Below are 14,478 nucleotides of genomic sequence, written 5' to 3'. Positions count from 1 at the left end.
TTCAAACACGGATATTTGGCCTATTTTATAGGTATGCCCTTAGCGGAAGAAAAAGCAACTATAAAACCGCGATTCTAAACCAATCTTGTATACATGGTCTTACGATAATATGGTTATTTCGCAGATGTGACCGTGTCAAATGATCATGAAAATTGTTGATAATATCCTCTATCCATGCTGTTGCATCGTGATATGTATTTGAGGTGATTTATTAATAGCAGACTTATATGGACCTTTCCTTGAGCACTCCTCATTGTTTTCACATATCATCCAAGTGAAAGTAGTTTCCTTCTGGGATTTTGTGATCGTTGTCAGTGCTGTGTGGATGATTTCTTTGAAGATTGGTATGATTTAAAGATTGCATGAGATTTTGAAGTGAAAAAATGAGTCGTACCACTGTAATTATCACGGATTCGTCGGGAAGGAATTCAGGGAATGAACGTTGCAGACTTTGTAGGAAGAATCATGGTTATTATTACAACATATTCAATTCGGAAGTAGAATGCAAAACAACTGTTAAGGATGCCCTGCATGATTTAATCGGTCTACAAGTAAGGACATATTATTTCTTATCAATGTTTTTACAATGGTGTTACTTCATGTCGCGTTTGCCCAGATAATTTCGAATTATGTTGACGAATTACTTGTTTTTTGCTATCTCAGGTTGCTGTGGGAGATGGCCTGCCCACTACCATGTGTCCACTGTGTTTGAAGAAACTCACGGAATTCAGTGTTTTCAAAAACACTTGTTTGGAATCAAACGCCGTTCTGAGAAAACTTTTACCGAGAAATTACTGCACGGTGAGTACTTTCCGTTTTTTTCTAATCTTATTAGAAGCCTGGTACATCATAAGTTTCGGTGAGTGTAAAGTGACACCCCTGCGTTGTGTCGACAGCAGAAAGAACTGAAGGGAAACGAGTGTTTGCGGAATGAAATAGTTATTGTATAAATTTGTAACGATTAACTGAATATGGTGATAGATTAATCACTTGGTGGCTCAAGAGGAGGAAAAATATTGTGTTATTGCTTGATGCCGCTGAATCTCATATTAACTTTATAAGCACTTCGATTAACGATCAATTGTAAATTGAGGCTGCTTTTTGTCAAGCTAAAATAATCGGGGGAATGAATGGCCCTTGTACGTGGTCTATGTAAAAGTGTTAGAAGACCAATTTCCCACAAACGGTTTTTCCCTTTCTGTGAATCCTTGGCAAGATGCTATTTATGTTGCAGTTGCTTGTTCAGTGGCAACGACTGAAGACATTAGTCTTCTGGCAAAACTTGGTGTGTACTAAACAATGATATCTAGGAAAGTATGGCATTCATATTGAACATTGATCAATTCATAAAGGTAATAAATCCATTAGGCTGTACCACACTCCCTCTTTAAGTATTCCAAAGGGTAACCGGAGTATATGAAAAGGAACAAACAAATCCATAGCCATTTACTACTAAATAATGAAATGTGAGAGACCTAAAAGTTAGTTTATCAGTTGTCAAGCATAGCCTCATGTGGATGTAAACATATGCAAATATATCGGCTTAAACGAGATGCATTTAAGTTCATGCATAGATTTTTGATTCTTATGATCTATTTTGAGGTCTGTTTCCTTAAAACCTTTTTTTATTTGTTTCGATATCATTTTGTGTAGTAATTGCGTGATATTTGAAATGGGATAATGTTTTATTTTGTTGATCAATTTTATTCAGTTAGATTGAAGCATGTGGGCAGATATCATTTTTTAAAGTCACAATGGAATGTTTATTGTTGTTGAGTGATTTTTTTCAGGATATATTCGACTCTATGCAGATTTCTGTGGTGAAATAATTTTTTCACCTACATGTTGACTTTAAAATGTTCATTCCCTAGATTTATTTATTTTGTATTATAATGGCTGATGCGATTAATAATTAAAAAACTGTGGGCAATGTATTCTATGGGTTTGATTCACCCTACTATAGAAATGGACTATCTGGATTTCTTATAGGTGACATGTCAGAGGGAGGAAGTTGTCCATCGCTAGCTGCAATTTTTCCCGGTCACTGTAGCAGAGCTATAAGACAATAATGGTTAAAGTGTTCATCTTTTGAGGCTCCCCATGAATCAAGCCATTTATTTTTATGCCTTCAAATGAGCGAAACTGCTGATCTGCCAGAACGTGTACCATCGAACGGAACGAGTAATTATCAGATGGTGCAATGTTGGGGAAATTCTGCGTGTGAGTTCGGTCTTGCCATTTGAGATTTTCCTGTTAGATTTTAGCAGGTTTTGCAATGCCAATTCAAGCATTGTTATGCTGTAGAATCGCTGTCGAATAATTAGGGACCCTAGGTTCTTGGTTTTGCATTACTTCCAACGCATGTAAGTGCTTGGAAATGGCTTTATGGTAATAACTAATACAAAGCAAGCTCTTTTGAGTTTGGCATTGATCTTCTTTGAGCAATGGCTCCAATTCAGCTTCTTTGATGGCTTTTGTTCTTTATTCTCATGGACAGTTGTCAACATTGAAACACCTGTCTTTGAAGCAATGCAGCCAATCATGGCATATTGTTTCCCTTAGAGCAGCATCACCATAAAATTTTTGGAGCTGCCATGCATTTCAGCTACTATTTTCATTGATTGAAAGAAGATATTCAACTCTTCCCGCGATCACTGGTTAATTGGCGCAAACTTAGAAATTATCACCCAAGAATAAGTATATATTGCGGAGACAAACTCATCATAGTTGTTGAGTAGTTTGTGCACCATGTGTCTAAGCTTCAGTCATGGTGTTTCAAGTATGTCGAAATCCAGCAGTGATCGATCCCACAGCCACCTATTGATAGACAGCAGGAACTTGGTTTCATACCTGATACATAATTTTCTACATGATAGGTTTAAGGATAATAATATTAGGGATAGTTAAAAAAACAGTTGAATGAAATAATTTTAGTATTGAAGGTTACTTTCAGGTGTCTTTTCTTTCTGCATAAATATAACACCACATATTCTCTTTTGGAGTTCATATTTGAATATTAAAAGAGATCCAGAACAGAATAAATATATTGAAAATATGTTCTACATCAATGGTTCCTATTCTAAGGCTCCACAGTTAAGATAAGAATAAATAGTTATTTTGGCCTTTCATAAGGAACAACTCTGAAAATTATATTTGCAGAAGCAAATTAAGAGTTGGAATGAGAATCTATTTTTCCCATTCCCTTAACTGACAATCCCAATCCTCATTCCTTATTATAAGGAGCCCTAATTTAACCCGTTAACGCCTAGCGGTACCAAATGGTACCAGCTGGTAGTGCCATGTTAAACGTAACTTTTTTTAATTATTTATCGTAATTTATCAGGACTTATGAGAAATATAAATTGCGGAGAACATCTTAATTACATTTTCCAAAACTTTAGGTGTTTTAAAGCTGTTTTTAAGGCATTTAGAACCGTTTGAAATTTGGGAATTATCGACTAGCCCAAAAAATAAACGGAATATTTTAGAGCAAGCATTTCATTTTCTTTACTTACGCCCCATGTATTGCTAATATGTACAAAGGTTTTTTATGTAATTACGATTTTTTTAGCCTGTACATCTCGTATAAAGTATAATTATAATTTGAGGTGAGCCTAATATATTCGGATATTATGGTGCCAAGTATGTTGGTGGTACCATATGGTACCGCCAGGCGTAACCCTTAGTGGTAAAAGAATAAATTTGTCACCTAATGACTCAGAGTTTCATTGACATTTACATAAATGATTGCCTTAAGTATGGCATGAACTTTTTAATTCATACGTTACCGGGTTAAAAAAGGAAATTTTGATTTTAAAAAGATGTTTGGTTATAACTCTTACCTTCTTTGTAGAGTATTGAAGGAGATGGATTAGCTGATAACAAGTCTGGGCCTTCTGTGGAGACAGAAGACCAAACCACTGAAATATGCATTCCTGTGCAAGACTGCCTACTGCCCAGGAACGATAAGCTGGTAAGTTTTATTATCATATGCAGTGAACCGTGAGTTGGACCACCTTCAGCTGTACAAAGGTTGTATGAAGAAAGAGGGTGTGTCTGTCATAAATGTTATTATTCCAACGTACTTTTATTGACACTTTGGCAAGTGGCCTTCTTGCCTCCACTGCAAGGGAAGGGGTTGAGGGTGCAAGCGAATTAAAGCTCTATACAATTGAAGAATCTCACCTCTTTCCTTGCAGTGGGTAACAAAAGGCTGTGCTCCTGCAATAAAGGAGTGTGGATCCCCAGTGATAGGTACTGTTCGTTGGAAGTACAGTGAGCGTTCTTCAAGATTCCTTTTCTAATAATTACGATGATGCTGGAGTATTTACAGACAGTGTAACCCATTTTGCTCCAAGTTTCTAAGAACTGAAAACAGGCATTCTTATCTAAAAAGAAGCCATTTTTTTCCTTTTTATGTTGTCTGCAAGTGTTGCAGTGTACTTGCTTTTAATTTTAGCTAGTTAAATTCTGCTATTGATAAATCACATCTCAATATGATAACTATTTTATTATGAAAAATCCTGGAACCAATAAATCGTATCTCATGAAGATGCTTATTTTACGATATAAAATCCTAGGCTGATAAATCATAGCTCATTAAGAAACACAAGGTCTCAGATTGCAATCAAACTTTTTAGTGATGTAGTCCATCAGGGGCTGTCTACAAATGACCCACTATATGGGCATATATGACCAATGCTTTATACTAAAAGTGCAGTTCAACATTCACAGGTCATATTTTTTCACATTGAGCACTTAAATCATAATTCGTTTCTACTTTTCACTTAACGAATGTGAGCTGTTCATCATTATCTCGACAATTTTACCGAAAAATTTGGTTTTGGACATCTTTTTCTGAAATGTGGCAACATCATATTTTTTTCACACAGATACTTAGTTCCAATTATGTTATTTCGGTTCTTTCATTATCAAAGAAAACTTAATTCTTTTACGATATCGTTTGAATAGAAAGACATAAATTGCAGAGGTATCTAATGAAGATAATATTGCAAAGTAGCCGTAACATAAATCATAGACTGCTTTCATGATGAAAGAAATGCGTGAAATATTTAATTTTCTGAGTGTTGAAAAAACATTTATATTGTGCAGAAAATATTCCTTAGGAATACCAAATTTTTATGTTACATGTCTTATAAATTATTTTTAGTCAATCATTTATAAAAATATCCTGAATCCACTGTTAATGCATGATTTGTATCTTGATGATTGCTTCCAGCCTAATTCAGGCGAGGATGGGGACCCAATTGAGAGCTTGACTATGGCCCAGCACTCTACTACAGAGGCATTCGGTGAGTACTATTATGGGTTGCAAACAAATAACTTCATGCATGGAGGAATTGATGTCAAGAATAATGGAAAATGTACTTGTTAATCCTTTAATTAGCCAACTTTAACTATGACTTAGAAAGAATTGAGAATTTGACAGTGGCCCATGAATTCACAGTGGACACGAAGTGATCTCAATGGCTGCAAATAGCTGTATACAGATAAGGCTTACAAGGGGAGGCCACGAAACTTGCTCCTCCTTTTTCAGTGCCGTATTTTTTATGGCCTTTGGAATGGTGAACACATCCCTGAACTAGTAGTGGTTCCGTTGAATGGGCCTTAGTTTGGCCGTAATTAATTAATTTTCATGCGGTACTTTTCTTAAGCCGCGTATAGTTTCATAATGTCGCGTGATTCTGCAGGGGGGTCAGGTGGGGTAGTGGTTAGCATTTACGGCTACCACCCAGGGGACTAGGGTTCGGGGCTCCGTATATTTTGTTTACTTCCTTGTGATCATACAGCATCAACTTTTTCGTTTATTTTAACCTTTTCGAGACCGCAGAGTTTTCGTCTTAGCTTGACTGCTGTACCTAGCCCCAAGAGACTTTTCTTTCTCGTGGTATGGAGCAGTTTTGGAGGGCATTCGTTAAGAACGGTCTCGTTGAACCTTTTTCGACCCCTCCATGGTGGGACTCCACATTATCTCGGACTCCGAGAGTAGTTGTGCTCCCTCCTTTCCGGGTTTACGACCATACCTGCGGCATTGATTCGCTGTCAACTTATGTGTTGCTTATATGTATTTAGCAAATGGATAATTGTTGCTTGCACGTAAGTTACAGACATTGAATATAATTGCTCATTTTTATCTGAGCATTGTCAAATTTTAAACGAAGTTCTAAGACCATTATCAAAGCATTTGACGCAGCAACAATTTCCATGTTGATGTTTATACATAACTCGAGATATAAGTTAATATTTGTCGTAGAATTTCGTTTAAAAATTGTAAACACTGCTCAAAAGACAAACAATTCAATTCTTAGTTTATATTTCTTGAGAAATGAACAAATATTTATTTCGAAAATTGACTCTATAAACAATTGTATGACTGCTGTCCCTTACCGCTGAGAGGGGTTTTAAAAGACGAAGGGTCCGGGTACCTGCTCCCGGATTCGGAGGGTTAATCCTAAACCCCAAAGCGTTGGGTCCGAAGACAAAGGCGACCTAAACCCACGACCATCCTGAAAGGGGGAGAGCTAGAAAACATATGTATACGGGTTTCATTTTCTTGACCGGGAAAATCTCACACGTACATATACGCCCGTGGTCTCCCGGGTCAGGAAACGTCCACACGTATATACGTGTACGGTAGGGAAAAGGTTATTTGTGACATGTGTAGACGTTAGACTATTTTTTATCATCATAATGGCGTATAGGTATTTAAGCAGTGTCATTTCAAGTACGGAGATACGACGACTACAATAGCAAGGGTTGGTGTTCGCCAAAATGTTAATTTTTTCATTTCTTATACTGATCAACTTCTACATTAAAAATGAAAACCACTCTTGCGAGAGCACATGCCATTAAAGGCTGGCGGCGATCAGCAACGTACGTACGGACATAATTAATAAGAACACAAAACGATTACAAAATGCCATATTTCTGGAACACTTGTAATTCACTTTACTCCAAACGGAGTTTACTAACACAGTACCTACGTGCTAAAACAACCATCCTATCCCACCATATAATTTCCATTAATAAATAGGATGAAATAAAAGTTGATGACCCTGGACCGGGCGTGCTGGCGTATAAAATATGTCAATCTTCAAAAACCAAGGATTGCAACATCATACGTATATTCTGGGCTATAATGGCCTCGTGTATTCCTACAATGTACTTTGATTGTCTATATTGCAAATTTTCAAAGTTCGAGGTATTGTAGCTAATGTTTTTAGATCAGCAAGAGGAACCCGTCACACGTGGCGTATAAATTACGCCGCGCGACCGGCCTTCTACCACCTGTGTACTTTTATATCTGTTTCACCTATAAATGTACAAGATTTTACTAATTTCTACAAATAAAGATTAATTTTAACAAAAATCGAGTGTTATCATATATGCACATGACATGGGCAAAGTATGCCATTCGCCCGGTTATGTAGAAATAAAAGTCGTGCCTGTTAGAGGGTTAAAAGCAACAATTACACCAAATGTGTCTTGTGCTCGCCGCTTCCCAAAATCTTCCGTAGCCCTTCCAATTAATAACAAGATGCCCACCAACAAATGTCATTTCTTCGAGAAAAAAAGCCACTGTTTTAGCCCCCCGCTAATCTTTCAGTATGTTTTTGAGGAGAGTAGAAAGTGGAGCCTTCACTTCTCTGCGCTGGAAATGACACTGCTTAAATACCTAAACGCCATTATGATGATAAAAAATAGTCTCACGTCTATGCTTGTCGCAATTAAAATAAACGAAAAAGTTGACACCGTATGATCACAATGAAGTCAACAAAATATATAGCCAGCACAAAGCTCCGAACCCTGGTCCCCTGGGTGATTATGAAACTATACGCGGCTTAAGAAAAGTAGCGCATGAAAATTAATTAATTACGGCCAAATTAAGGCCCATTCAACGGAACCACTACTAGCTCAGGGATGTGTTCACCATTCCAAAGGCCATAAAAAATACGGCATTGAAAAAGGCAGAGCAAGTTTCGTGGTCTCCCCTTGTTAGACTACCATCAGACGGCACAGCACCGCACTTTCTATGATCATATGTCTCTACGGATGGCTTCAAATGAGTAAGAGCATGCCACGGTCTCCACAGCACCCATTTCAATCTGGCTGGGTGCTGTGCCCTCGACGGGCCATGAAATTCTGGCCGCTTTCAGAGGAGACAACGCTGGATTCCACAGTGCCATGCCATGGGGGACGGAAAGCGAAATGACTTCTCTTCTGAAAGTGGCATAACTGTAACTGATTGCAAAGGATGAAGAACTTGGATTAGTCATCTATCCACATTTTCTATTTTTTTAGTTATTTTGTTAGGCAGTGGGCCATGAGACCACAATGGAAGCAGTGGGTAACTGCTCTCAAGAAATAAAAATAGCTGTATATAGTTAGAGCTTAGGCTGCTTTCAGATGGGACGACAATGTTCACGGCACCGCACCATGCTTTCAAATTACCATATTTGTGTATGGATGGCTTCAAAGGAGTCAAATCTTGCCATGGTCTCCACGGCACCCATTTTAATCTGGCCCGGCACAGTACCATAAACAGAGTGAAATATGTGCAATTCTATATTGAGGCTTTCTGACGACATGAATCTATGGATTTAAGGGCACCATACCGAGAACATAGGATGGCAAAAATTCGTCTTGTCTGAAGGTGGCCCTATTGTAACCAATTGTGAAGGATGAAGGACCTGTTTTAGTCATCTGTATATTTTTGAATGGTGTTCCATAGCAAAAATTTTTGTTGTACACACATTTTTTGAATATTTAACTACTTAAACCACTGGCTAGGAAAATTTCCTTTATCCCTTAACCAGTGACATGCAATTCTTGTTACACTACCAGTGACGTGCGGTCTGGGAGACCGCAATAAATCAAAAATTAATAAAATGTTGCAACGTCAATTTTATTGCTTAGTTTAAGCTAAGCTTTTATTGCTAAGTTTAATTAGTGAATATATTTTAAATGAGTGCATTTCTATTCACCCTTTTTTCCTGAGGTTGGCGTTGGTCCTTTGTTAGGTTTAACAGAGAATCAAGTTTGAAGCCTCCTTGGGGTAGAAAATATCATTGACACGATATAGAATTGGGATAAATGCCCCGGAAATGAAATCAGTATGGCTGAGAAACAGGCGAACTTGATTTCCATCCCATAATTTTAGGAGTTTGGTATGCTAGTTCCGCATAGTAATGATAGAGGGGTCTCATGGTAATTTTTCTGAGTTAGATAATGTTTCTAACTATTTGTTTTATCCGTATTGCCGCCATATTGAATTCTGGGGCAGTCACATTTTCCCTTTAAACCCTTTAGTGCCATCATCAGGTGGAGCCGACGGGCATTTTCATGTGCAGAACACATAACATCGACTATAGCTGTTGTGGATTTTTCAAGCCAAATAACGGGACGTTGGCTCTCACCCTTAGGGCCACTCTCAGGCAGTTCATTCTTTCCTGCCGACATCTACAATTGGAAAACGCTTTCGTGCTATGAGAGCCATGAGAATGTTTTTAACCTTTTAATGGAGCTTTTCATTGGGGGCAAGTTGCAAAGGTATTTTCGTCCCTCAGATTTGGGACCTAGCTAAACTAGCATCTGTCCCTTACCCAGGCCACTGACCCTGTCATAGAATTCATCCACAGTCAACTCATAGCATTACCATTGTTCTTTCAACCAAACATTGCATTTTATTTTGAATAGTTCACTCTTTTAAAATAATGCCTTCGGTGAAGATGGTCATAAATGAGTGGGAGGGTCAGGCTTAATTGCCGAAAGGTAGCCCTAAGGACTGGCTAAGCTGGGTCTGTGGCTGGGCCTGAATGCATCAGAGTATTGCTGCCTCAGCTGTCACTCCTCTTCCCTCGTGCCGGTAAGAGCTGATGTCCAGTCGTGTGCCTTGCGAAATCTGTCACTAATATACCTCTTTGTCAGGTCTTCTACGTATGAAAATGTCCGTCGCCTCCACCCAATGTCCGGCACGAAAGGGTCCCACCCACCTTGCAGCCCCACACCATCTTCTACAGAGGAGGCCAGAAAGCAGGGCACTTATCCAGGTACCCATAATACCAAATTCATTGATAATATAACCACTTCACGACAGAGACTTGGGTGAGGATATAAATGAGTGGGTGTGTTGGGCATTTGTATGATATTTTTCTACTTTGATGGGGAAACAATGTTTGACACATTTATCTTACTATTATGGGTACGTCGATAAGTGCCCTACTTTCTTTCATCCTCCGTAGGGGATTAAGTGGGGCTGCAAGCAACCTAAAGCTCTAGCTTTACCAGTGATAAAGCTCAACCCTATTCCCCACAGTGAGTGCCAAAGAGCCGCACTCATAAAATTCAGGAGCGGTGATTCCCATGAGTACAGTATATTGAAATTATCCTTCTTCTGGATTCATTTTCTCTTAACTTCGCCGATGCATGAGTGTTTACAGTGTGTGTTGCTCGCCTGTAGAGTTTTGATGTGTGCGAATCGTCCTATTAGAAGAATTGCAAAATAGTCATTGGAATTGGAAGCGTTCCGTGATCATTTTCTATGATAAGTATGGGAATAAGCGGTCCTGTTTGTGTGACATTTTTCATGGTAGTTAATATTTTAATAGAACTTATTTTATCTATTTTTATGGCCCAAAGGACCGTACTGAAGTAGTAATTCAGCTGGTTTTTGATTAGTTGAAGCAGTTGTGGGTGCTAACAGGAATATTATTGGTGAAACTGGTTCATTGTGACCTGACCAAAAACTTTGCTGGTGGAAATAGGCTTACAATCGTTGGTTTGATAACAAGTAGTAGGTAAATTGAGAAAGAATTTTTATCCTGCAAGAGCAGAGCAGTGAATGCATTCCTTTTTGGTTTCCAGAGGAAATGTATGTTCATTTTATACTGCCCCAAAAAAAGAAATCAGTTATTGTTCTTTCCCCAATGCATCACGATTCTGCCATTGATGCTAAAATATAGTTACATTCTACAACATAACTAAAATGGTCGACTATCTACCAGACCAACTCTGTGCAAATTATAATGTGGTATGAAATACAAGATGGTGGCCAATGGTAATTTTTTATAATTTATTTAAAGTATTTGCTATTATATGTGTTTTCATGGTTCATTGAATAACTTCTCTAGCTATAAGAAATGATTTTTTTGTTGAATATAGCTTGGGAAATGGTTAAACTGAAATAATGAAAAAGAGTGGAATTACTACTGTACTTAATCTCTTACTGTACTTACTCCCCTGGAATACAATCCTTGCAGTCATCTTAAGGACCTTTTCCCAATCTTAAAAAGTAATAAGTCTACAGCCAATCTTTTCGTCAAGCCCCCTACTATCACCTGTAGGTGACCAGAAAACCTTTCTGATTTATTTCGCTTGACAAAACCCTTACAGAAGTCACCCACTACTCCCAATAGTATACCTTCGCCTTGTGGTCATCCTAAAAGTAGAACCTGTCCAGTTTTTACCCCTCTCTCTGTCCCCAGTCTTCTCGCCCCTTGTCTACGACCCTCCTGCGGCCTATTATACTTCCAAATATGTAATTTATCTTATTTAATTATACCGGGAACAGCCACGGTGATATCTTTTATGGAGTCACCCGCATTGCACAAATTGAGCAAAAAATCACCAGAGGAAAAATCATTCGCCTTGACTGGGATTCCAGCCCAGATCCCTGGATTTCCGGCCGAGTGCTTTAGCCAGTTAAGCTACCGAGGCATCATTCTCCCTTGTGGAAATTTGTGGACTATTCCGGACAAGGTGGTATGGACTGGATTATGTGACATGCGCATGGTGCACTGGTCTTGCGCATGGCGCCACAGCCGGAGAGCAAAGCCCGAACTTTGAACACGAGAGGTGTTTGCTCTAGACTTATTTAATTATACCGGGACTAGCCACGGTGATAACTTTTACGGAGTCACCCGCAATGCAAAAATTGTGCCAAAAATCCACTGAAGGTGAAATCCGGGTTCGAATCCCGGTCAAGGCGAATGCTTCTTCCTCTGCGTATTTTTCGCGTAATTTATCTTATTCAATGTCATCACTCTCCCTCCTTTTACATAGGTAAATCCTTAATCTAACCTAAGGATCAACAACCTCAGGGCATCATACACTCCCTCCTACTTTGTATCCATCCCTGTGGCAAAACATACAGCCACCCATAAATGTCAATTCAATGATTGTTACAATGTTTCAGTTTTGGCCTCCCTTCCCCCATAGACCACCCACTTAAATTTCATTCCACCGATTTAACCTACATATAGCTTTTTGTAAGCATTACTTCCTCCCGGCTTAAATGTTGACAGATAATCCCTTTAATTGCCTCAGCACACTCTTTCCCCCCTTGGACCCTACCTACCCTCCATTTCCCCTTCCCTCTCCCTCAGCTCTCCCATCCTTAACCTAGTCTTCTACCTACCTCTGAGGAAGGTGGATGTGTCCTACCAAAAATTTAATTCTGTGAACGCTTTTATCTTTATTGTTTCTTTTGTATGTGCCCAACCTGGGATATTTTTATGTGACATATATATTCAATGTTCATGCCACAAATATACAACATAGACACAAAAAGGAACTGTCACAAGAAAAATAAAACTTGGAGATTTCAAAGTGGTAACCTTCTTTCTCAACCAAAAAATGAGAAGCTTTCTTAACAGAAGAATGTTTCTTTGGTTGAGAAGAAAGGTAACCACTTCGAAAGCTCCGATTTTTTTCCTATGAGTGTTTTTCGTGTTTGAATGTTATAGTTATATTTTGAAATTCTTTTACAGGGCTCCCAGCTCCTGAAGAAATGCCCACGCAAATATCATCAGCTTCGTATCTCCATGATGAATGTATTGGTCCCAAATCTTTGGTGGCACAAATTGATTCCAAGACTGGAGCAGCCCGAGTAAGGATAGGAAGAAACGTTAGGGATAAAGAGTTGGAAAATTTTGGCGCTCTTGATACTGATGAGATATCATGTTGCTCAATTCCTGATGATATACTATGTAATACAAAAGAAATTGAATCACTTAAAAGCAGCGTAGGCAGAGCCACAATGACTGTTGCAGTGGACGAAGCTGGTTTTGTTGCACCAAATACTACGGATAGCCTTAGGTGTATCGGAATCTGTGGAAATGACAGGAGTGGCTGTGAGGCAGTCATGGGAGACAAAGAAGAGGTACTTGATTGCCCAAACAAAAATCCTGGGAACAAACACAGATCAAATGAAAATTCATATCATTGCTTTCAATGGAGAGATGGATTCAAGAAAAAAAATGATCTAATCGATCACACGAAAACTCATTTTGATGCTCGTAATTTTATTGCTGTAGCAGAATCATCAAACCAAGATGTATTTTCAAGCGTAAATGGCAGTTCTTGCGAGCCTATCTCCTCCAAGACCATAAGTGGAGTGGTGAGAAAAAGACTAGAGCCGAGGCAAAAGGAAAGTGGGCTTCCCAGGAAAACCAGTGGGGGGAAAGGCGATGAGAAAAATATAAGACAAGTGACGAGAAGCGTCGATGTTGAAGAGAAATCGACTTCTCAAAGTTCATCCTCAAAGTCATCATGTAATAGAAACGTATGCGATCATATGGGTGCGAGGGAGAAAGAGAGACCATTTTCACGCAGTGAGTGTACCAAGTGCTTCACTCAGAAAAGTTACCTCACCTTACACAGTCTTACACACGCAGGAATTAAAACTTATTCATGTGGTAGCAAGTCTTTCACTCAGAGAGGTAATCTCGACAGACACATGCGAACAGAGGCGGGAGAAAAACTTTATTCATGCAATGAGTGTGGAAGGTCGTTCTTGACAAAGGGCATCTTAGTGACACATTTGCGTACGCATGCGAAAGAAAAACCATATTCATGTAATGAGTGCCAAAAGAATTTCTCGTATAAGAGCCACTTAGTTAGTCATCTACGTAAGCACACGGGAGAAAAGCCTTTTTCATGCTTCGAGTGTGGAAGGTCTTTCTCGACAAAGGGCATCTTAGTGACACATATGCATACGCACACAGGAGAAAAACGTCATTCATGCAACGAATGTGAAAAGTCTTTCTCGTATAAGAGCCACTTAGCTAGTCATCTACGAACACACACGGGAGAAAAGCCTTTTTCATGCTTCGAGTGTGGAAAGTCTTTCTCGACAAAGGGCATCTTAGTGACACATTTGCGTACGCACAGTCGAGAAAAACGTTATTCGTGCAAGAAATGCAAAAGGTCGTTCTCCACAAAGGGCATCTTAGTGACACATTTGCGTACGCACAGTCGAGGAAAACGTTATACGTGCTACAAGTGTGGGAAGTCTTTCTGGACAAAGGGCATCTTAGTGACACATATGCATACGCACAGTGGAAAAAAACTTCATTAGTGTGGCAAATTTGAAATTCTTTCTCGACAAAGAGCCTCTTAGTATAGACATAAGTACACTAACGCTGGAGGAGCCTTATTTCTGGTACGTCTGCAGCAAGT

The 14,478-nt window shown here is 39.0% G+C and overlaps 1 protein-coding gene across 1 annotated transcript; it reads left to right on the top strand.

Moving 5' to 3' along the window:
* Positions 1 to 131: 131 nt before the first annotated feature.
* LOC124172090 lies at positions 132 to 12,911 on the top strand. Its single transcript, XM_046551497.1, has 6 exons — positions 132 to 551; positions 664 to 801; positions 3,854 to 3,973; positions 5,240 to 5,312; positions 9,949 to 10,070; positions 12,789 to 12,911. The coding sequence occupies exons 1-6, from the start codon at positions 384 to 386 to the stop codon at positions 12,909 to 12,911; spliced, it is 744 nt and encodes a 247-aa protein (XP_046407453.1). The 5' UTR covers positions 132 to 383.
* Positions 12,912 to 14,478: the final 1,567 nt, after the last annotated feature.

This window comes from Ischnura elegans (genome assembly GCF_921293095.1).
Source record: "Ischnura elegans chromosome 13 unlocalized genomic scaffold, ioIscEleg1.1 SUPER_13_unloc_1, whole genome shotgun sequence".
NCBI lineage: Eukaryota > Metazoa > Arthropoda > Insecta > Odonata > Coenagrionidae > Ischnura > Ischnura elegans.
Note: the sequence above shows the minus strand (reverse complement) of the source record. Positions and strands in the feature narration are given on the sequence as shown.

Bases quoted from the DNA above. Each gene is read 5' to 3' on its own strand.
- LOC124172090 (XM_046551497.1), top strand. From the start codon at position 384: ATGAGTCGTACCACTGTAATTATCACGGATTCGTCGGGAAGGAATTCA. The intron at 802-3,853 runs GTGAGTACTTTC...CCTTCTTTGTAG, and splicing joins TACCGAGAAATTACTGCACG to AGTATTGAAGGAGATGGATT. The intron at 10,071-12,788 runs GTACCCATAATA...ATTCTTTTACAG, and splicing joins AAAGCAGGGCACTTATCCAG to GGCTCCCAGCTCCTGAAGAA.